This window comes from Crocuta crocuta, unplaced genomic scaffold, assembly GCF_008692635.1.
Source record: "Crocuta crocuta isolate KB4526 unplaced genomic scaffold, BGI_CrCroc_1.0 scaffold190, whole genome shotgun sequence".
Classification (NCBI taxonomy): Eukaryota; Metazoa; Chordata; class Mammalia; order Carnivora; family Hyaenidae; genus Crocuta; species Crocuta crocuta.
The window spans coordinates 911,732-936,543 of record NW_027527955.1 but is presented as its reverse complement, the minus strand read 5'-3'; the positions used below and the strand labels follow the sequence as shown (position 1 = coordinate 936,543).

The 24,812-nt window shown below is 37.3% G+C and overlaps 1 protein-coding gene across 1 annotated transcript in view; it reads right to left on the bottom strand.

The window, feature by feature from the left end:
• FRY (FRY microtubule binding protein) overlaps nucleotides 1-24,812 on the bottom strand; it is a 269,335-nt gene that overhangs the window by 136,514 nt on the left and 108,009 nt on the right. The window contains exons 12-17 of the mRNA XM_077752524.1: nucleotides 15,562-15,665; nucleotides 15,004-15,112; nucleotides 12,335-12,421; nucleotides 5,991-6,162; nucleotides 4,434-4,566; nucleotides 605-712 (exon numbers count right to left, since the gene is read on the bottom strand). Of these exons, the coding sequence (XP_077608650.1) occupies nucleotides 605-712; nucleotides 4,434-4,566; nucleotides 5,991-6,162; nucleotides 12,335-12,421; nucleotides 15,004-15,112; nucleotides 15,562-15,665 (713 nt within the window). The remainder of the gene's footprint in view (nucleotides 1-604; nucleotides 713-4,433; nucleotides 4,567-5,990; nucleotides 6,163-12,334; nucleotides 12,422-15,003; nucleotides 15,113-15,561; nucleotides 15,666-24,812) is intronic.

Here is a 24,812-nt window from a genome sequence, read left to right as displayed (position 1 = left end):
GACTGAGCATTCTTGTGGACAATGTTGGGAGGGTGATAAATATATGGTTTTGGGCATATTTCTAAAGCACTAAAATTAACTAAGAATTCCTATTACCCCTCTTGGCCCCGTAGGGGTCAGTGGGCCTCAGATGGAATCAGACCCTGAATGAACTCTTTTCCAGGCAAATCCATCTCCTCACTTTCTCTGTGTCTTTCTCATGTCACTCTCTTTACCTTTCTGAGTTCTATGTCAAGTTTCACCTTCTCCCAGAACTGATTTTCTGACTTCCTTAGTCCCCAGTAATCCCTCTGCCCACTGAACTCATGTATCACACGTTAGGTGCCATGAATGTGCACAGTGTCAGGCCTTGGATTGTTGGCTGCCTTATGTAAGTATGTATTCACTTCTACTTTGGATATGAAGTCCCTTGAACATGAGGGGAAAAAAGCAAAAAACATTTCTTTATTCCTCCTTGCCTATACCTAGTACCTAGAATAATGCCTCATTTAGTTAATATCTGTCAATTTTTTATAATCATTCTTTTGTTGTTGCTGTTGTTAAGAATCATGACAAAGCACTACAATCAATTTGATCAAATAAACCCGCTGCAGTTCTCACTCACCTCGCCAGTAAGTCAATAAGTTCAAGTTTTGACATCCCATCAGGAAGGAGTCGAGGGATAGCAGCAACACACGTCCTGAAAAGATCTATTTTTGGCTTTCTCTCACCCCTAGCATGGGAAAACAAACATGGGTCAAAGGCTATAAAAACTTAAAAGAAAATCAACCAAATAGGACTAGAATCCAGGCCTTCTGAATCACTGCCTGGTATTTACTGCATATTATTTTCAAACGTTTATGATCTTTATAGTTTGGCCAGTTCTAGGAGAACTCAGAAAGATTAAACGTTAGAGGTATATATCTAAAAGGACAAATGCCAATGTCAAGAGCATTCTGCCATTCAGTTTGCCATTCAGTTGGGTTCCATGGGGTTTGGTCCCTGTGAACTGCAGTTAAAACACTGAATTCACTAACATGCCTAAATGCATCAGCATGTAACAAGCACGCTGCAGTCATTCCTACATTCAGCATTTAAAAATAGGATTTTAGTGTATACAAGGAATAGTGTCTCTCACAAGTACGACATCTGGAAGCTTCTCTTCCTAGCGAATTATGTTTGTCTTTTGGAGTCCCCACTGTCATTAAAAAAAAATTAAGTGCTTCTAAAAATAAGTCTTTCATAATGTCTCATAAACTCCTTAATTCTATACAGTTGTGCACCTAATTCTGATTTTTAAAATTACACTGATGAGCCTGACCTCTGTGGAGATTCCTTCCCTCTTTTAATTGTCTTGATACTATGAATGCTTAAAGATAATTAATGTTGTTGAGATGAGCACTAGGTGTTGTATGGAAACCGATTTGACAATAAATTATATTTTAAAAAGATACTTATGTCTTCTACATTCTATTGTAAAATCTGAAGGAATAGTAAATTTTGTGATAAATTTTTAAATTTTGAGTCGCTTAAATAGGTAACTGACTTGTCAATAATCTTTATGAAAAAACTAAATTACCCATCAAATCCTTCAAAAAAACCTAAGTGATAAAATATAACAACATATTTAAATTCTGATAATTCAGTCTTCTGAGAATAAATATAAAACTGTCATGAAATTAGTGCTACTGTAGGACACAAACACAATGATGAAAATACAAAGTAGCATAAAGTAATTCTGTTTTGGAATAGTAACTGAGGTCAGGGTAGAAATGCAGCAGGTAGAATCCACCCTTGTCTATAGTCAGACAGCAATTCTGCTCTGTGACATTACTTTTTTTTTTTTGCATGGCTTTGTTCAGTTTGTCAGGAATGAATACAAAACTGTTTATGTGAAAAATAAAACACATATATGTTGACTTCACAAATACTCTGCTTTTGCAGAAAGTTATAGGATTATTTTCTCTCATTTTCCATAGTCCTTTCTGCAGGGGATGTATGAGGACTGGAGAAGGAGTCATTGCACAGTGGCTTTTAATCAACTGAAGGAAAGAGGAGTCTTCAAGTGACATCCTCAATAACTGTACCAAGTTAGAGCTTAGTGATTGCTCCTGATGGTTCATTTCCAACACAGTGAGTCATTTCAATAGTTCTTCTAGCTTGCTCACCAGATGTTTTAAACAGCTAGGATTATTTTCATATCTGTTGGAGAACAAATGACCCTGCCTGGCCTGAAGTATAAGGCAAATTCCGTGAGTCTTCCAAGCTGATAAAACAAGCTTAGATTAGAAACTTTAATGGGTACATGATTTCCTTTTATTACTGTGGTCCTTGCTTTCTGGGCTTTTATAGAAAGCAAGTGAACCTCCCCCTTTCTGTAACATAATTCTCATTAATAGATATTATTATTGTTTTCTAGCATATACCACAAAAGGAATGAAGAATGGAAATGGAGCAACATAGAATGCTTAATGTTCAAGCTCATAGCCTACGCAGGACATGGGAAAGTGGGGGATCTAATATTAACTCCAATGATGGTTTCTGTTAGCGTGGTATAGACCTCCACTGTCTTCTCTTTTTTTTTTTTTTAAGGTGTTTTTGTTTTTTTCTTTTTTTCTAGAGAGAGAGACAGCGTGAGCAGGGGAGGGTCAGAGAGAGAGGGAGTCACAGACTGAAACAGGCTCCAGGCTCTGAGCTGGCAGTCAGCACAGAGCCCGACGCGGGGCTCGAACCCACGAACCGCGAGATCATGACCTAAGCGAAAGTCGGACGCTTAACCGACTAAGCCACCCAGGCGCCCCTCCACTGTCTTCTCTTAAATGCTTATATCCCTAATGTTTCTCTTTGTCTTCTGGAAATGTAGCAATGAATTATTTCCTACTCTGAAATCTGCCTTAAAATGTAGCATAGAAAGTATTCCAAGCCCTATTTGGGGGTCTTACGATGATTGAACCGGAAAAAGTAAGGAATCATCTTAGAAAAAGTTTAAAGTATTGGTTAAAACACAAACAAAATGTTTACGGTTGCATTTAACCCTGTACCTTTTAATGGTCTTGAATATATGGTTTTGGTCCTGGTGCTATCTTATGATCTCTTGACTATCAATACAGTTTTCCTTTAAAAGCTTTTTGTTACTATTTTTTCGGGCAAACAACCATATGGCAGAAGTTTTGAAATCATTTCTTTTATCTTCTACATTATCAATAGAAAATTGCTTCAGTATATTAAAAAAAGAATGTACTAGTGAGGATAAAGGTTGACAATCTGGCCATTTGTGAGGTTGGAACCAGAGCAGGAGACAATACATTTGACGTGATTCATCTTGGTCAGTTTTAATTTTTGAGACCATTTAGGGTGAAATCTAAAGCAATGTGATCATTTAAAACAAATGAGTGGCAAGCTGCAGGATGGCATGCATCGTATAATCCCATTTTTGTACAAAAAAATACATATATGTATACATTTGTGTTGAGTCAAGGAATGGTCGCAGACTTTAAGTGGGGCTCTGAGGAGGAGGTTTTCAGTTTAACTTTATATACTCCTAAATATCTAGTTAGAATAATTCTGTATGTTTTACTTTGTCTTATCATGTGTTGTTTTCTTTTGTCATACTTCATTTTTGAGGTGCTGCCATTGCAATAAAAATACACACCCACAACATGAATGTCTCTGTATAGGTAACAATCTTCCAACCAACTGTGGTATTTGGAACTGGAAATGCTGAGGGACAAAGGAAACTTTCCCAGTTATATTTTTGGAAAATTATGCCATAGATGCCACATATAATTTAATTCACAGTCCAACGACAAAGTCTGAACTTTCTTAAAGTGTGAAGTTATAACCTAATCCTAGCTCCTGCCATAATGAATCAAAAGCAGCAAATACAAGTTGTATGACTTTCTTCTGCAGAGCTCTAATTACAAAGCCACATCTTAGATTTTGGCTGAGGGCATTTGATTTCAAATGAATAGGTACATTCAAAACTATACATTTTTTTTTTTTTTTAGGATCCAGTATTTCTATCACACGGGTGCATAGAGATTATTAGACACATGTAACCCTCACAGCTCAGGAGCAATCACTAGAAACGTGTGAATTTGAAATTTATAAAGATGGAATGTCAGCCAACTGGTGATGTCACTCTAGCACGTAGACTGTGACAGAGCTAGCTTGGGAGCAACATACCACTTCTGAAAAATGTGGACCAGTGTAAGTCTTGGCTCCCTTTTCTAACTTACTGGCCTAATGATATTTGAGATATATAACTGAAATAGATCAATCTCAGGTTTGACCTTATTTCCAGAGTTAGTCAATATTTTTACTATTCTTAGCACTTCTTAGAACTCTGATGCTAGGAAGAGAAGAACAAAATACAGAATAAATGGTGAAAATCTCTGCTGGTACATTTTGGCTAATTAATCCTTCATTACAAACTTAGTCTTCATTGTACTCACGTAATCATGTCTTCGGGTTCTTTGTTTAGCATCTGAACGTTTGTTAGCATCATACACCTTCCCACTTCTTTATCAAGGTGCCTTAAAATGTTGTCCACGGCTTTTCGTACTTGAGAGTAATATAATGACATGCCTGGAAAATGTACATTATAGTTAAATCTTTGACTAAATCCATCAAGTAATTAAATCATAGTTTGTTCATCACCTATGACATGTTTTTACTGAAGACCATCAATGGCTCAATGACTTCATTAAGCAGATTCTAATTCAATCTCTTTTCTGTAGAACACTGGCACAGTGTCCTGAACTTCGTAGGTGTTCACCAAATAATCACTGAAATTTAATAAATAGGAGTTCTAATACTTCAAAGGGAAATATTTTCTGGAAGAGTTAAAATAAAAAGGAAATAGAAAGTTTTGCTTTAGAATTTTTATGTTTTTGATTAGTACAAGAAAATTCACCATCATTCCTGATTATGTGAATAAATAATAATTCTTATTTGGGGCTGGGATTTTAATAAGTTTATTGTTCTCTGAAATATATGTATAGATTTTTTAGTAAAATAAACAAAAGTGGCTTTACACCATAAGTTTTAGAATGAAGGAAAACATTTTAACCATAGTATTTTTACTGTTCCCATTAAATAAAGTGTCAGTGTTCTACAGAAGTCAAATATGTGTAGCCTATGTATTTCATGTATGTGTATGCATTTCATCTATTTATGTATATAATACAAGTGAAAAGCAAATTGCTTTGCATTTAAAATTTGTACTTTAATGAAATCATTATTAATCATTATTTTTCATACATTACATCTTTCTGAACTCATTGGAGAATTTCCTAATTTCCTCTGTGAAAAATATTAAAGATAAATATTTTTCATACATTAAATCTTTCTAAACTCATTGGAGTATTTCCTAATTAAAGATAAACATTTTAAAGCGAGAAGTCTCAAATTTCCCTTAGATGTTTGACATAGGAATTATTTTAACAAAGTTTATAGGTTTCTAACCTCAAGTATTCAACAAGAAAGAAACAAATGCAAAAAAATCACCTCTTTGGATTACGATAGCTAAATTAAAAAGAAGATCTCATGTAGGCTAAACCTACAATATAACCTGGCATGTGTGGGATGTGGAATGTTTAAAACAGGGATTAAACTAATTTTACTGGGAAATAAAAGAAGGAAAGGAAGTATAAAAATGAATGAACTAATGTATGCATATTTATATGGTTGCTTTATAAACAGGATATCTACCAAAGGACACAGCTGTCTCAGAAATTTACTGTAAAATGTAGGTAATCAATATTAGAAGTTTGAAAAGACCGCAGATAAAAGTCTAACATTTAAATGGCAAAATGTGTACTAGGAAGTTCCAGAAAGTTTAAAGGGCAGTAAAACATAGCACAGCATGAATCAATCAAAACAATTAATGTTGGAATGTTATAGCTACTTGTATAAAAATGTTTTAACAGTGAATCTCACTGAAGGTAAGTATCCATTGGTCATTAGAAGGGCTTATAAAGGCTCGCCTCTAACACATCTCTGAAACCCACCTATCATTTTGGCTTCTTCTTCAGTTAGCGTTTTACTCAAATATGTTTTCTTCACTCTCAGTGTGTTTCCTGAAGGGAGAACAGCTCCTGTCACCGGCATGGGGGGTTCACCGTCTTTCTGCTGCAAGCTATCAGCTATTACTAAGAATGCCCGTAAACCAATGTTCATTCTCTGTAAGAGATAATGTGTTCAAAAGAAAAAGAAAAACCCAATTATCATACTGGAATTTAACCATCAGCCTCTGAGAGAAGTTAGCATGGCTTGCTATCCAGATTAGTATGAGAAAGTAATTTGAAAGGCACAAGAATTTAAGCCAAACCTATGTTAAATTAAGTTTCTGTCACTATTTGTTGGTGCAGCACAAGAAGATGACTGGAAAGATTTTCACCCTACTTGGAGGGTATGTTTGAGAGGGTCATGATCCTGTTTGGGGAATCCTGATGCACATCCAAGGGAAAGGCAGCCATCCTCTGGAGCAGCTGCAACTAAGGTAAACTGAGGTAAACAAAGGGCTCATAGGTCTTCTGAGAGAGGGACAGAGATGCCACATGTGTTAATTCACAAAGAGCGAATGAAAACAAATAGGAGTTACAAATGTGAATCACAAAATAAAAATGGTCTGCTCTGAATTGCAGTTTGATGACTCCTGATTCAAAAAGACTGGCAAGTTTGAAAATAAATTTTAAAAGTACAATGTCAATGAACTTGCTACTGATAAAAAATACCTGAGCTTATAAGAAATAATGCCATTCGGGGCCAGGTCATTATCATCCTCAGGCTCAGGTAAGGCATAATAGTGGCTCTGAAAGATGATTCAGTGCGATAGCTGCTACCAGTAGCAATATCTTAAAAGGTCAGAAAGTACTCAAACATTTGTACTTCCTTAAAAGCCATGTGTAATCATTTATACTCATATTTTCATGAAGTGATGCATGAATGCATATTACATGAAGTAATGTTTCCAAAGCAGGTTACTACCTAACAGCAGAAAATAATAATTATTGCTACCAATAAGGATACTCTAGTTATAATTTACTTAGTCCCTAAAATATATCCAGAACTGCTCATTAATTCTCAGTTTGAAAACAGTCATGCAAGGAAAGTACAATTATTCCTGTTTTTCAGGTGGAGAAACTGAGGCCATCTAAGAAGTAGGTGGGGAGCTATACCCAAGTCGAGTTTGCCCCAGTTGCCTATTCTGCGGTATCTGATTACATTCTATAACAAAAATAATATAGACTTCTATTCATTTCGAAACTATTCAAGCTTCCAGGAACAATGATATTTTAACCAGGATTTGGTGAACATTTTTCTGGCTCATTTGTACTGATCCAATATGTACTTTATGATTTTATAGCCTTCAATAATATTCTCTCTCCAGTTTCTAGAATGAAAGAGTATTAACTTTAAAAGATTTAGCTGTGTATTGAAAGTCCATTCATTTCCTCACTTATTTTTGTAGTTCATGACATATATTCTAGGCTTGTGTATTTTTCTCAAGAAATAGTAATGTTATGGGTGAGGCAGTAAAATGTTCAATTCAGGAAATGCAATACAAATAGAATAACTGTGGACTGACGTAAATGGCCAAGTCTCAGTTATTGCAAGTGGTATATCCAATTTATGAACCACCCTAGCCAGTTCTCTGAATTTTCCTTCCCTCTGGATAACACTAAGGGCAGAAGCAAGATGGGATAATTTGGGACATATACTTTTCAATTTAACTTCACAATTTCTTTTTGTATTTTATATAGTCTATATCATACCTCTCCATTTTATTTTATTTTTTTTGTAATGTTTTATTTATTTCTAGGAGAGAGAGAGAGAGACAGCGTGAGCAGGGGAGGGTCAGAGAGAGAGGGGGTCACAGACTCTGAAACAGGCTCCAGGCTCTGAGCTGGCAGTCAGCACAGAGCCCGACGCGGGGCTCGAACCCACGAACCGCGAGATCATGACCTAAGCGAAAGTCGGACGCTTAACCGACTAAGCCACCCAGGCGCCCCTTTACCTCTCCATTTTATTATTTGTCTGCACTTGAGAAATTATTTAACTCTTCCAAGGCCAAGTCTCAGCTTCCTTGCTGTAAAATGAGGATAGCAATACCTATTGATCATGCAGGGCTATGGTAAGGATTAATGCCTGAAAAGTTCCTGCTGGTAATTATATATTTGTAGGTTTGAAACTATGCTTTATTTTTTTAAAGTCAAGTTTATAGAGACATAAATTGCACAGAGTAAAACATACATAGTTGCACAGTTCTTTGAGTTTTGAGAAACTTATACAGTCAGGTAACTCATCACATTCAAGATATAAAGTTTTTCCATCATCCCCAAAAGTTCCCTCATGCCTCTTTATAGTCAGTCCACCTTCCATCCCAGCATCTGACCATCATCGTCTAAATTCTGCCTTGAAGTTTTTCACCTTTTCCAGGATGGAATCAAACAGTACATAGTCTTTTGTGTCTTGCTTCTTTCACTTAGCATCAAGCTTTTGAGATGTTGTTGCAATGTAAGTCATCTGTTCATTTTCATTGCTGAATAGTATTCCACTATATTGATGACACACAACGTGTTTAGTCGCCTACCAGCTGTTGGACATGAGTTGCTTTCCTGTTTTTAGTTGTATCAATAAAGCTACTGTAAATATTCATAGAAACCTTTTTGGACTTTTAGGGTTTCAGTCTCTCTTGGATAAATACCTTAGGGTAGAAATGCTGGATCATACAATAAGTGTATGTTTAAACTTAAAAGAAATTGCCAAACTGTTCTCTAAAATGGTTGTGCCTTTTTGTGTTCTCACCAAAGTAGTATGAAGTTCCAGGTGCTCAACATCCTTCTCAGCACGTCTCAGTGTGGTTTTAACCAGCATTTCCCTAATGACTATTGATGCTCAACATCTTTTCATCAGTCATTTCTACCTCCTTTGGGGAAGAGGCTCTTCCTTTCGCCCATTGTAAAAATGGAGTTGTGTCTTACTATTGAGCTTTGAGAGTTCTTTATATCCTGGATACAAGTGCTTTATCAATAGTGTTTTACAAATATTTTCTCCCAGTCGGCGACTCTATGCTTTATTAACAGTAGCTCTTAAATTGCAAACATATTTGTATGATGATGATGTTTGATTTACCATTTTTTCTTTTTTAATTCATGATATTTTTGTGTCCTAAGAAATTTTTGTCCACTCAAAGATTACAAAGATTTTATCGTATGTTTTCTTCTGGAAGATTTATAATGCTGGATTTTATATTTAGGATTCTGATACATTTTGACTTAATTTTTGCTTACTGTGCAAATTATGGGTTGAAATTCATTATTTTGCAAGTGGATGTCCAATTGTTCAGCACCATTCATTGAAAAGGCTACCTTTTATTCACTGAAATAACTTGAAAATGTTGTTGAAAATAAACTGAATGTATATATGTGGGTCTATTTTTGGAATCTCTCTTCTCTTCCATTGGTCTTTATAATCACTCTTCTGCCAGTACTACACTATTGTAGTTCTTCAGTACGTTTTGAAATCAGGACAAACTAGTCCTCCAATTTTTTTCTTCTTTTTCAGCATTATGCTGGCTATTCTAATTCTTTATATTTTCCATATAAGCTTTAGAATCAGTTTATTGATTTCTAGAGAAAATGTTATAATGATTTTAATTGGGATTATTAATGGGATTATAGTTTAATATATATAGATTAATTTGGAGACCATTGACCTTTTTATAGTCTTAAATCTTTCAATCCACAAACCGGATTTCTCTCCATTTATTTGGGTTGTCTCCGATTTTTCCTCAGCGTCTTTTAGTTTTCAGTACACAAATCTTGCACATAATTGTTAGCTTTATTGCTAAGTATTCTGTTTTCATTGCTATGGTAAAGTGTTCAGTTTCTAATTGTTCATTACCATAATATAGAAATACATTGATTTTATATATTTATTTTTGTTTATTTTTTAAAGTAGGCTCCATTCCCAACATGGGCTTGAACTCATGGCCCTGAGAACAAGAGTCACATGCTCTACTGACAGAACCAGCCAGGTGCCCCTCTATATTTATCTTGTATCCCCTCTATATGTATCTTGTAACTTTCTAAAATAATGTATTAGGTAAGTCAACTTTCGGTAGATTCTTTGGTATTTTCTACATATGCAATCGTGTTGTCTGTGAATAAAAATAGTTTTATTTTTTCATTTTCAATCCATATGCTTTTTATTTCTTCTTTTTGCCTCTGGCACTGGCTAGGACATCCAGTTCCATGTTATTTTAGGTCAAGACAAAAATGACAGAAATGGATGACCTAGAAACTTCTCACAGATGAGTAAGTTCTTATGATGATGATGATGCATCTAGAAGCCATCTCAGTCTGAATGAAAATGGGACGCTTAACTGGAAATTATCGAACTGTTGAGTGGTTGATGCACTATAACTTTGTAGTAAGATAATCCTTTCCATCTCTAGGTCTTGTTCCACAAGCTATTTCCAAAATATGATTTAAGACATGATTTTAATATGTTTCTTGTGCAACTGTGACCCACAACATATTTTATCAAGTGTGTGACATCTACCTTATAGACTATTCTCATCCTTGTGTGTACTATTGAAGTAGGATCATAAATATGCCTTTAAGCTTCTAATTACCAACTACTGATAAACTCTTCCATAACCATATAAGCTTAAGAGAAATGGAAGAAGATACTCAAATGTCTTTTTATAGTTTTAAAAATTAAAAACCCCATCATTCCAATTGTTCTGCACAAATAGGTTCACAAATTATTCATTGACTGAGAAGTTTGAGGGAAGAACAAGGGGTAAATTTTATACATGGTGATAATGATGGTAGCTTTCAGTATGTTCTTTTTAGACTAATAACCTGGTAATTCTGAGGGCTGTTAAAGCCATGACTCCTGAGAAGTGAAAGGTATTTTGAGAAACTTCCTAGTAGGAGAAGACTCTCTACCAAAGGGTCCTGGGCCCCATTCCAGCCCAAATGCACTGGATTTGCATCGACTTTGTTCATCTACCCTTGGCCCACTGACACTGGCTGCAGCCATTCCAGAAGACTGTGATGTCATTAGACACCAGACAAAACCTCCCATTTTGGGGCTTCTCCAGCTGCCCCTAGACACAAGGCGACCTTAGCACAAAGAAGAGAATGCAGGCTGTGGAACCAGGAGGCGTGGTTCCTTTTGCTGCTAACCAGCTGCTGATTGTGAGCCTCCGTCCTTACTGACAGAAGCAAGGAGCCAGACGAAATAGGACAGTGATGATAGGAACATTCTTTTTTTTTAAAAAAACTTCTATGATGTGCTTTTTTTTTTATTTTAAGAGCTTGTCATGTCACAATATCACGGTTATTCTATGAGTGATCTAGGAAAGTATTTTGTTCATTTTACTGGCAAAAAAAGCTGAAGTGCAGAGTGATAATAAAGTGGTAAGGCCTGTGTCAAGGGGCAAATGGAATACTGCTGCTTTCCGGCTCAGTGTTCTTTCTACAATATCATAGGGAAAGGACTGCAAAGAGGCAGCTTGCCAGGCACAGTTCTGTTGGCCGACAGTGTTTTTAAAGTTTAAACTGGGATGTGCTTCTCATTTGCATAGGTCACTCCCACCGTGTGTTGTACCCATCACTTTTGTGATCTGCCTGGCCCTTGAGTTGCGATGCTGCCACAGAAACATAGATCTCCATACATCACTCGATTTCATTCAATTTTAGTATTTTACTAATACATGTATTCATTCCTCTCTGTTTCAACACTTCCCAGGACTCAACTTGTTCATCTGCATCCTAACAGTTATAAGTACTGACTTGTCTAAAATAAAGCAATGTGAGGGGCGCCTGGGTGGCTTAGTCGGTTAAGCGTCCGACTTTCGCTTAGGTCATGATCTTGCGGTTCGTGGGTTCGAGCCCCGCGTCGGGCTCTGTGCTGACTGCCAGCTCAGAGCCTGGAGCCTATTTCAGTCTGTGACTCCCTCTCTCTCTGACCCTCCCCTGCTCACGTTGTCTCTCTCTCTCCTAGAAATGAATAAAACATTTACAAAAATAATAATAAAATAAAGCAATGTGACCTGTGGTGGCAGATTATCTTTTTGGGCAAGGTTTGCTCTATCATGCAAGAACAGGATACAATAGCACATCAACCTGCTATCATTCTAAGTCTGTTCACCCAAAATCTGACTCCTGAAATTCCATCATCTGTGATAGCTAGTCAAATAAACATGGACAGAACCAAACAGAAGACTTTTCCAGAAAATGTCCTTCTCCCTATTCCCCAAAGCTGCAAAGCAAAAAAGGTATGGCTCTGTCAGTACACGCTCAGTTAGAAGTACATAAAAGGATCATTTCATTCATACCTCTGGATTGAGACTGAAAGCCTTTGCTGGTTTTCCCACACAGAGAAAATCAAAAATAATTTCTTTCATTGCAAAATCTAAACGTTCCTGTGGTGGAAAAGAGACAACAAAACGAAGATATTAAAATACAAATTCAATGTGAAGTGTCTATTTTCATTATAGGCCACAGACAGGTGGCTGCTACAGGAAGCAAGACACTGTTCAGTTTTATGCATCAAGAGAATCCCTGAAGGAAGACCATGCCCCTTAGGAGCCTTCGGTGAAGTTGCCTCTATTTTTGAGATGTGCAGGGATGCTTCTGTTATGTAATGTGGAATTTAGCCCCTAAAGCATGGAATGAAGATGATAAAACAAAAAACATATTCCCCAAAATGAAAAACTAAAACACTTGGAGTGTCTGGTGTCTGGGCTTAAACATAGCCTCAACACTTCATGCTTGTACTGCAAATGCTGATAACCTCTTGAAACTCAGTTTAAAATGTATGTTTATTTATTTATTTATTAAAATTTTTTATGTTTTATTTCTTTTTGAAAGAGAGAGAGAGACAGTGTGAGCAGAAGAGGGACAGAAAGAGAGGGAGACAGAGAATCCGAAGACAGGCTCCAAGCTCTGAGCCAGCTATCAGCACAGAGCCCGGCCCATAAACTGCGAGATCATGACCTGAGTGGAAGCTGGATGCTTAACCAACTGAGCCACCCAGGTGACCCTAAAATGTATGTTTAAAAATATCACTGCAGGGGCACCTGGGTGGCTCCATTGGTTAAGTCTCTGACTTCAGCTCAGGTCATGATCTCACAGCTTGTGAGTTCGAGCCCCACACTGGGCTCTGTGCTGACAGCTCAGAGACTAGATTCTGCTTCAGATTCTGTGTCTCCCTCTCTCTCTGCTCCTCCCCTACTCATGCTCTGTCTCTGTCTCTCTCACAAAAATACATAAATTTTTTTTTAAAAATCACTCCAGGGGCACCTGGGTGGCTCAGTTAGTTGAGCATCCAACTTTGGCTCAGGTCATGATCTCATGGTTTGTGGGGTCAAACCCTTGTGTCAAGCTCTGTGCTGACAGCTCAGAGCCTGGAACCTGCTTCAGATTCTGTGTCTCCCTCTCTCTTTGCTCCTCCCTTACCATGCTCTGTCTCTCAAGAATAAATATTTAAAAATTTTTTTTCATAAAAAATAAATAAAAATACCACTGCAAAGTGACCATCTTCTTCTGTTCTCTAACATTTTGAATCCTTGGGCTCATATTATGATGAACAATTCTGAGAGTGAAATGAATAATCAACAAATAAGACATCTTATGGTTACTTAAGTGAGAAAGTATAAGCCAGATTCTAATGGTTTGAGACAGTGGGTGCTATTATATGACAGGTTCATTTTAAACAATATTCTGGAATAATCAGAGCACGTTCTCAGGCATGTGATAACTATATGCAGAAAAAAATCACAATGACTTCATCTGCCTGAAAAGCAAGTAATGTTTTTTCCCGTAAGAGCAAATATGACAGAGGCATCTCAGTACACCAAACGCATAAAGAGATATCATATATTATTAGTCTGTGAAGTAACAACTGGCCCTTACACCTTTATATCAACATTAATTGTACTTAATGGTATTTCATGCCTATAATTTCCCTTTCTCCATACAGCATTCTGAAGTACACTGGGCAAGCATTTCCCCCACATTTTACAGATCAAGAAACAGAAGAAAGATGTTCTCTGACTTGTTTAAGGGTATAGAGATGTCTTGCGAAGGAGGTTGAACTGGAATAATTATCTTTTCACACTGTTCTGTAAGTCACAAGGAAGTCAAAGTTGGGTTATAACCATTTACCCGCAAAGTGTGTTTACAAAAAGGTAAAAATCTCATTTCTAAATAGTAAATTAAATACTAAAAACTATGTTTACTATTATTGGACCCAGGTTTTTTTTTACTTTTTTTAATGTTTTATTTATTTCTGGGAGAGAGAGACAGCATGAGCAGGGGAGGGTCAGAGAGAGAAAGAGATACAGAATCTGAAGCAGGCTCCAGGCTCTGAGCTGTCAGCACAGAGCCCGAAGCAGGGCTTGAACCCACCAAACGTGTGATCGTGACCTGAGCCGAAGTCGGACGCTTAACCGACTGAGCCACCCAGGAGCCCCTATTAGACCCAGTTTTAAGGAAATTAGTACCTGTAAAGTTCTTCAAAAAGTTCCTGACAAGACTAAGTGCTTGATAAGTGCTAATCTACCTATTCATTCTTCTTTCTCACAAGATGAGAGAACATTTTTATTTACTCCTCAAATTTCACAAAACCACATTTTGATTTCCTCCAAACATCAGACTCTTTGCTTCTTCCTGACTTGCCAAATCCTGAGCAGACAATCAGGACAAAACAGGGACTGGGAGTCAAGAGACCCTTTTACTGATAGGTTCTGTGACCTTAGATGAGTCCCTTAAACTTTCTCAGCTCCTTCATTTGATAAATGTGAAAACACTTGATGTACCCATGTTGCTATTTGTTTTGAAGAAAAAAAAAAGCTATGTGTGAAAACACTTACAAAACCATTCTGAAAATTCTTTCCACATAAGCTATTACTTCAGACTCTTCAGCTGGTAGTACTGCCTAGGAAGGAGACTGGCTACTTGAAGGCAATTAGATCATCCCCACCACCAGAAGCGTCTCCATTACCTGGGCAATGAACTGGATGATTTTCACAAAGATGTTCAGAGGCATATCCCTTGGCACCACACCACGGGACCCTTTGGGGAAAAGTGTTGTGATGATGGTTATAAGACGGCTGAAAGATAGGGAGAAAAAAAGAGAACACAAGCAAGATTGGCTGAGCTCCAGTTCTGTAAGTGAAAATGGCAGATGTTTCATCTTATCTAAGTATCAGAGAGAATTCAGAAAAAGAAAACAAACCATGTCATCCCTCTTTCATTAGCATAATTACTCTATGAAAATTTTTCTGGACAACTACGGGCAGTTGGAAAATTATAGCCATGTGTTCAGCTAGCATGGTGACCACAACCACGGCCGTGCAGCTCGTGGTCCTGGAAAAGCCATTGACTAAGCAAAGACTGAACATGTCCTTAGGACTTAGATCTTTCAGAAAGGGTCAGCGTTGAATAGTTTCTACTTTGGTCAGTATAGGTAGCATTAAAACAAAACACCCTCTTTACAGGCTGAGAAATGGTTATCATTAAGTCAGTGAAGTAGTTACCATTAACCGAACCAGCCCCTTACCTCTGAGTAGCTGTATTGCTTTCACATTTAATTCGAATCATGTAAACCCAGAGTAACCTGTACAGAGATTCCAGTGCAACTCGAGCCATCTTGGGGTCTTTATTCTGTAACGGAAACCAGGATGTAAGATAGCATTAGATTTAAGGCTTAATTAATATTAAATGGTAAAAAAAAAAAAAAAGATTAAATGGTAACATATGGAATGTATGGAGATTATTCTTTTCTGAATGCCTAGAAATGCAGGGCACCTACAAGGCACCTGCATTATCTGGGACTTATGGGGTTTGCCTCTGGGTGTCTGTTGTGTAAACAATCTAGGAGGAGGGATCCAAACAGCCATGAAGGCAGGGCAGAGTAGTTCTGGGGGAAGTCATGTCAGTTTCTCTTTTGCCAAGGTGAATACTTAAAATTGCCTTTTTCCTCCAGCCCTAGGGAACCTGTATTCTCTAGCACCAAGAGAAGAATTAATCTCTTCTTTCGAGTGTTGATTATGCCTTTGTAAACATTGTTTTTGCTTTGATTCCCCAAGTTCCCCCCCACTCCCACTGCCTGAATCTAATTACCCACCAACATTTATTGAGATGAATGTGTACTAGGCACCATGTTAGAACATGGGATATAGAGATAAAAGACAATCCCTTTCCCTAAATTGTTTATAACCTCTGGGGGATGAGAGATGGATAATAACCAATCAACTGTAAGGCAGTAGAAAAAACTGGTAGGTACGGGAGCTAGAGAATGGAAACAGAAAGAAGGACAAGCTGTGGCAAGCTCAAGGAAGGTCATGAAAAATTTCCAGGGGCAGATGAAAACTCAGATGAACTTTAATCCAATCATCTACTCATGTGTTCATTCAAAAAACATTTGAGTGGCTACAGAGGGCCAGGTACTGTGCTTGGCACGGTGTGAAACTTTGCACGGTGTAAAAGGACCATGGGAAGGGAGAGCACGTGGAAGTTAAGAGAGCTGAAGAAGACAGGTTATGTCTCACACCCTGGCAAGAGTTTGTATCCCAGTGCATAGGGCCAGGTGAAGGAGCAGGGGCTGATGAAGCTGTGAGGAAGGCAAGGGTGATGTGTGGGATCCTGAATGCCAGGCTAACAAAGGGAACCAGGGTTCTCATGATGGTTACAGGAAGCCACTAAGATCAAGGAGACCATGGAAGAAGTCCCTGCCTACGGTGTGGGGAAAGGAACAGAGGGAGACCAACTGTGACAGAGCTGCTGGTTTCTGGGCAATAATAGGCCAGAGAAGGAACTGATTCTTTCCCCCACTGTCCTGTCTTACTCTAATCATATTCCTCTTGATTTAAGAGGAATTATCATGCATTGGATAGTTTCCCTGATGCCTGTGGGATCCAGGTAACATTTCTTGGCATGGCATAACTGACCAGTCAGTATAAAGCTCTAACGTACCTTTTCTGCCTCCCTTCCTGTTATTCCCCCACAAGCTCCCTAAACTCTAGCTACACCATGTTCATTCCATTTCCAGGTCAAGGGTGGGTTCCCTCACCCCCTGCCTCCTGCATCCTTCTTTTCTATCAGGTGAATCCTACTCCTTCAGAGTTCCTTGTGCAGACTTCTCTGTCCCTTTCCAGGGTCCTCAATCTCATACCATTAAAGCTAATTATTCTGTCCTGCGTGTCTTCTGACCTTCAAACAACCTCTGGCATACGGTCTTGTTTAGATGTTGGAAAGGAAAGAGCATTATTTACTGCAATATCTATTAGAATTCCTGCCATTCTTCAGGGGGTCGATAAACGTTTCCTAAACAGTCTTTAAATGTCACTTTTAACTGCCTTTCAGGTTTTTTGCTCTTATGTTACTCCTCTTCCCTTACTCATTTTTTTTATCTTGTCACAATTGTTTTAGCTGTTTTATTCTTAGTGTAGATAACTTGGGTACTGATTTTTGTAAAATTCATAGGTGTTTAGATACGAAGTTTATTTTTAGGCTATTTATGTAAATTAATCTTATGGAAAAGACTATAAGAGAGTAGTTTTTTAGACTTAGGAAAAAATGGATTTCTTAGGTCAAAGTTTTGCTGTGATCACTATTTTAAAATTCTAAATTTCTACATGCATTTAGGTCTGTTTTTAGCATTTTTTATTAGTCTGTCCATTCATGTGCTAATACCACACTGTTTTAAGTTTTGAGACTTTAAAATGTGTTTTATTACTAGATTGTACACCTGAAACTAATATGACACAGTATGTTAACTAACTGGAATTTAAGTAAAAACTTAAAAAAAAAAAAAACAAAATGTGTTTTCTTGTTTGGTATGGACTATCTTCCACCATCCACTGGTCTTTTCTTCTTCTTAAAGGGTTTTCCCAGATATTTTTGCATGTTTATTCTTTCAAATAAACCTTATAACTATTTTTCTATATCTAGGGGGGGAAAGGCCCCAACTTTTTTTAAGGCCCCGACTTCTTAAAAACATAAATTTATATACAAAGGATAATGTTTTGCTTGTTTGATTTGCCTGTTTGGTTACATAAAGAAACTTTAAGTAAACTACTAAACTGGTAAAGTTGTATTTAAAATATTCCATCATTTAAAAATTGGCATTATTTTGGGGCACCTGGGTGGCTTAGTCGGTTAAGTGTCCGACTTTCGCTTAGGTCATGATCTCGCCGTTCGTGGGTTCAAGCCCCGCGTCGGGCTCTGTGCTGACTGCCAGCTCAGAGCCTGGAGCCTGTTTCAGTCTGTGACTCCCTCTCTCTCTGACCCTCCCCTGCTCGCGCTGTCTCTCTCTCTCTCCCAGAAATAAATAAAACATAAAAAAATTTTTTTAAAATTGGCGTTATTCTATCTTTTTAGCTTTTAACAATTTTTAAATTTCTTAAAGTTTACATATTTATTTGGGGGGGTGCATAAGCAGGGGAAGGGCAGAGAGAGAAGGAGAGAGAATTCCAAGTAGCCTTCTTGCTGACATAGCACAGAGCCTGATGCAGGACTTGAACTCATGAGCTGTGAGATTATGACCTGGAACTGAAATCAAGAGTCGGACACTTAACTGACTGAGCCACCCAGGAGCCCCCTTCCGTAAAAGTGGCTTCTAATCACCTCCTGGACAATGTCCAAATTCCATGAGGTGGTGCACGAGGGAGCCTTTGGCAATCCGGCTCCCCCACTGCTAGCTCCTGCCTCCACTTTGGGCTTGGTGCACCCCATGTCATCACATCCCTTCTTCAATGTCCTAAATGCCTCAAATGCCTTCCTACCCTTAGTCTGTTTGGAAAAATTCTACTCCTCAGCAAGTTTCAGTTAGGTATCATCTCCTTTGTTAAATCCCCTACTATTACAACTATTTCTCCACCCCAGAGAGATGGCCAAGTGTCTCTACTCTCTGCTTCCAGAATGTTGTCCCATCCCTTTATGATTCTTACCAGGCTGTGAACTCCTGAATTTTGGTTTGTTCATTTTTGTGTCCTCAATGACTATCATACATCAATGTAAAGAAGCAGACTGTGAGTAGTTGCAGAACAACTTGATGCATTAGCAAGATGTCTTTATATAAACCTATACAAGGAGACAGTTTGAGACAGTGGCATAGAACCATCCTGAACTTACCTCCCCCTAAAGATGCAACAAATCTATGACTACATATGGAAAAATTCCCTCAGGAAATAACCTGAGAACTAGCTGAACAGCTCATTTACAACAAGGGAAAAAAGGGCCACGTCAAGACAGGTAAGAGAGGCAGATACATGGTCTTGACAAAAACCCTACCCCCACAGTGGTGACCCACAATGGGGAGGGGTCTCACGAATAAGGAATTTCTCCCTGAGGGGCATGGAGTTTGTGTTCCACATTAGCCACCCCATGCTTTGGGGCCTGCATAGGGAAATGAGCCCCCAAAATGTGTCATTTGGAAAACCAACAGGGCTTACATCCAGGAGAGCCATAAGGCTGTAGGGAAAGAGAAAGATTCTGCTCTTAAAAGGCTCACATGCAGATTAACTTTCCCTGGGACCTAGTGCAAAAGCAGCAGTTTGAGAAGAGCCTAGACCATATGTGAAGAAGATAAAGTTGCTGATATTAAGGCATGTGCTAGAAGAGCACAGAGTTGGGACTCTGCCTAAGGGTAGAGGTACTGGTGGGTGACAATTTTACATTCTTTCTCTACCTTGCTGGTGCTGGCACTGGGAAGCAATATTTTTGTACTCACTCTAACTACCCAGTGTCACCTCCCATCTCCCATTCCACTCCTTTGGCCTTGAACCCCTTCTGTTGCTCCCATAATGATGCCCTGTCCCCCTTGGCCTACCAAAGCCAGAGGGCATACACAGTCCACACAGGGGATGCCCTTGAGTGTCAGGCACTGGTATCCAGAGGGACTGCATTTCTAGGCCCTATGAGTCTTAAGCAACCAGAGAGACTGTTCCAGAGACAACCAAGAACTAGGGTAAAGTTAAACATTAAGGTTCATTTCTTACATAGGGCCACCCCCTTAAGACTGGGCGAGATAACTATTTTGCCTAACACATAGAAACAAACAGAGAGAGTCAAGCAAAATGAGGAAACAGAGGAATATATTCCCCAAAAAAGAACAAGATAAAGCTCCAGGAGGAAAAAAAAAACTTGAATGAATGAAATGGAGATAAATAATTAACCTGATAAGGACTTAAAGTAATGATCATAAAGATGCTCATTGAAGCCAGGAGAAGAATGGATGCACACAGAAAGATTTCAACATATAAGAAATATAAGAAAGTCCCAAACAGAAGTCACAGAGCTGAAGAACACAATTGACTGAACTGAAAAATATATTAGAAAGGTTTAACAGCAGGCTAGATAAGGCAGAAGAAAGAATCAGTGATCTGGGAAACAGGGCAATAGAACTCACCCAAACAGAAAAGAAAAAGGAAAAAAAAAAGATTGCCTCAGGGACCCATCAGACACCAAGCAGAATAACATTCTGATTATAGTACTTCCAGAAGGAAGAGAGAGAGAAAGGGGCAGACAACTTATTTAAAGAAATAATGGCTAAAAACTTCCCTAAACTGGGGAATGAAACAGATATCCACATCTAGGATCCCAGGGGTTCTGAACAAGATGAACTCGAAAAAACAAACAAAAAACAAAAACAAAAAAACCCTCACCCCAAGGCACATTATAATTAAAATGTCAAAAGTTAAAGACAAAGAGAGAATCTTAAAGCAGTGAGACAAAAACAGCATGTTACATGCAGAGGAACCCCCTTATGGTCATCAGCAGGTCTCTCAACAGAGACTTGCAGGGCAGAGAGTAGCATGATCTGTTTAAAATGCTGAAAGAAAAAAAAAAACTTCCAAACAAGAATCCTGTATGCAGCAAGATTATCATTTAGAACTAAAAAAGAGATAAAGATTTCTCCAGACAAGCAAAAGCGAAAGGAGTTCATCACCACTAAATTGGTCCTCAAAGAAATGTTGAAGAGACTGTGTTAAGCTTAAAACAAAGGGCTCACTAATTAGTAATAAGAGAACACATGAGAGTAAAAATCTCGTAGGTAAAGGTAAATGTATAGTAAGGAAAGTGGACTAATTTCTTATAAAGTTAGTATGAATGTTAAAAGACATAGTAAAAGTAACGATATACTAATTAGTATACAAAACAATAGGGATACAAAAACAAAGAGATGTAAAATGTGACATCAAAAACATAAAATGCAGCGTTTTAGAATGCATTCAAACTTAACTTGCTGTCAACTTAAAATAGACTGTTAAATATATAGGCTGTTAGATGTAAGTCTTATGGTAACCACAAAGCAAAAACCTATAAAAGATACATAAAAGATAATGAGGGGCCTGTAGGTGGCTCAGTCAGTTAAGAATCTGCCTCTTGAGTTTGGTTCAGGTCCTGATTTCACAGTTTGTGGGATTGAGCCCCACATCAGTCATTGCACTTACAGTGTGGATCCTGCTTGGGATTCTCTCTTTCTCCTCTCTCTCTACCCATCCCCACTTGCACTCTCTCTCAAAATAAATAAATAAACTTACAAGGATAATGAAAAAGGAATCTAAGCGTAACACCACAGAAATTCATCAAATCGCAAGGGTAAAACGCAAGAGAAGAAGAAGGGAACAGGGAGAAACTACAAACAGCCAGAAAAAAAATTAATAAAATAACAATCAGTACATACCTATGAGCAACTACTTTAAATGTAAATGGACTACATGCTCTAATCAAAAGACACAGATTTGCTGAATGGATTAAAAAAAACCCAAGACTTATATATGCTGCCTGTAAGAGATTTAGATGTAAGGACACATACAGATGGAAAGTGAAGGGATGGAAAAATATTCCATGTAAATGGAAACCAAAAGAAATCTGGGGAAGCTATACTTACATCAGACGAAACAAACTTGAAAATAAAGACTATAATAAAAGACAAAGAATGAAAAAGGGGTCAATCCAACAAGAAAATATAACATCTGTAAATATACACCCAACATAGAAGCATCTAAATATATAAAATGAGTATTAGCAAGCCTAAAGGGAGAGACTGACAACAACACAATAATAGTAGGGAATTTTAAAGCCCCACTTATATCAATGGATAGATCATCTAGACAAAATCAATAGGGAGAAAAATATCGGCCTAAAATCACACATTAGACTTTAAATGGCACATTAGACTAGCTGGACTTAATAGATATATACAGAACATTTTCTCCAAAGTCAGTAGAAAACACAATTCTACTCAAGTGCATGTGGAACATTTGCCAAGAGAAATCATATGCTAGTCCACAAAACAAGTCTAAATAAATTTAAAAGGATTGAAATCATATCAAGCATCTTTTCCAATCATAGTATAAAAGTAGAAACCAATTACAAAAAGAAAACTGGAAATATTGCAAATATAGGGAGATTAAATAACATACTAGTGAACAACCAATGGGTCAATGAGGATATCAAAGGAGAAATTAAAAAAAACAAACAAACCTTGAGACAAACAAAAATGGAAATACAACATACCAAAATCTATGGATACAGCAAAAGCAGTTCTAAGAGGAAAGATTATATTGATATAGGCCTATCTCACAGAACAATAGAAATATCAAATAAGCAATCTAACTTTAAACCTAGAAAAAAAAAAAGAACTGTTAAAGCCTAAGGTTATCAGAAGGAAGGAAATAATAAAGATCAGACTGGAAATAATGAAATAGAGACTAAAAAGACAATAGAGAAGATCAATGAAACTAACAGCTGGTTCTTTCAAAAGATAAACAAGATTGACAAGCTTTTTGGCTGGACTAAGAAAAAAACAGAGGGCTTAAATAAATAGAATCAGACAATAAAGAGGAAAAATTGGAACTGATACAAAAGAAATACAAAAGATCATAAAGGACTATTGTGAACAATTATATGCCAACCAATTTGACAACCTACAAGAAATAAATTAATTACTAGAAACATACCATCTTCCAAAACTGAATCATAAATAGAAAAATCTGAATAGACTAATTACTATTAAGGAAACAGAATCAGTAATAAAAAAATTAAAAAAAAGAAAACCTCCCAACAAACACAAGTCCAGGACCAGATGGCTTCATTAGTGAATTCTACCAAAACTTCAAAGAAGATTTAATATCAATCCTTCTTAAACTCATCCAAAAACCTGAAGAGAAGGCAACACCCTCAAACTGATTTTATGATGAGCATTACCCTGATACTAAAACCAGTTAGGAACACAACAACAACAACAACAACAACAAAAATTACAGGTCAGTATCCCTGATGAACATAGATGGAAAAATTCCCAACAAAATATCAGCAAACTGAATTCAACAAAACATTTAAAGGATTATAAAGGATTATACACCATGATCAAGTGGGACTTATTCCAGGGATGGAAAGATGGTTCTACACTTGTAAATCAATCAACATGATAAACCACATTAACAAAATGAGGGATAAAAATCCTGTGACTTCTCAATAGATGAAGAAAAGGATTTGATAAATTCAATATCCATTTATGATGAAAACTCACAACAAATTGAGTATATTGGGAATGTAGCTCAAAATAATAAGGGGCCATATATCACAAGCCCACAGAATATCATACTCAATGGTGAAAAGCTAAAATCTTTTCCTTTAAGATCAGGAGCAAGGCAGTGTTGTTCACTTTCACCACTTTTTTTCAATGTAGTATTGGAAGTCCTACCCAGAGCAATTAGGCAGAAAAAACAAATAAAAGTCATCAAGATTGGAAAGGAAAATGTAAAACTATCGCTATTTGCAGACAACATAATTTAATACATAGAAAACCCTAAAGATTCCACCAAAAAAACTTAGAATAAAGAAATTCAGTAAAGTTGCAAGATGAAATCAATATACAAAAATCTGCTGCATGTTTCTACACTAGCAGCAAACTATCAGAAAGAGGAATTAAGAGAGTAATCCCACTCACAATATCATCAAAAAGAATTAAATACCTAGGAATAAATTTTATCAAGGATGTGAAAGACAAGTACACTGAAAACTATAAGCTACGGATGAAAAAAATTAAAGAAGACACAAATAAATGGAAAGATATTCTATGCTCATAGATTAAAATAATTAATATTGTAAAAATGTCCATATTACTCAAAAGTAATTTACAGATTCAGTATAATCTCTACCAAAATTCCATGGCATTAAAAAAATTTTTTTAATGTTTATTTATTTTTGAAAGAGACAGAGTGTGAGTGGGGGAGGGGCAGAGAGAAAGGGAGAAAGAATCCAAAGCAGGCTCCAGGCTCTGAGCTGTCAGCTGTTAGCACAGAGCCTGATGCAGAACTTGAACTCATGAACAGCGAGATCATGACCTGAGCTTAAGGAAGATGCTTAACCAACTGAGCCACCCAGGCTCCCCACCAATAGCATTTTTCATAGAAATATAACAACCCTAAAATTTGTATAGTACTACAAAAGGTCCACAGATAGCAAAAACAATCTTGAGAAAAACAAAGCTGGAAGCATCATGCTCCTTGATTTCAAAATATATCACAAAACTGTAGTAATGGTATTGACATAAAACCAGACGCAAAAGTCAATGGAATTCAGGGCACAGAAATAAATGCAAGTGTGCATGGTCAGTTAATTTACAACAAAGGAGACAAGAATATACAATGAAGAAAAAAGTTTTTTTTTTATATTTTTATTTATTTCTAGGAGAGAGAGAGAGAGAGAGTGTGAGCAGGGGAGGTTCAGAGAGAGAGGGAGTCACAGACTGAAACAGGCTCCAGGTTCTGAGCCAGCAGCCAGCACAGAGCCCGACGC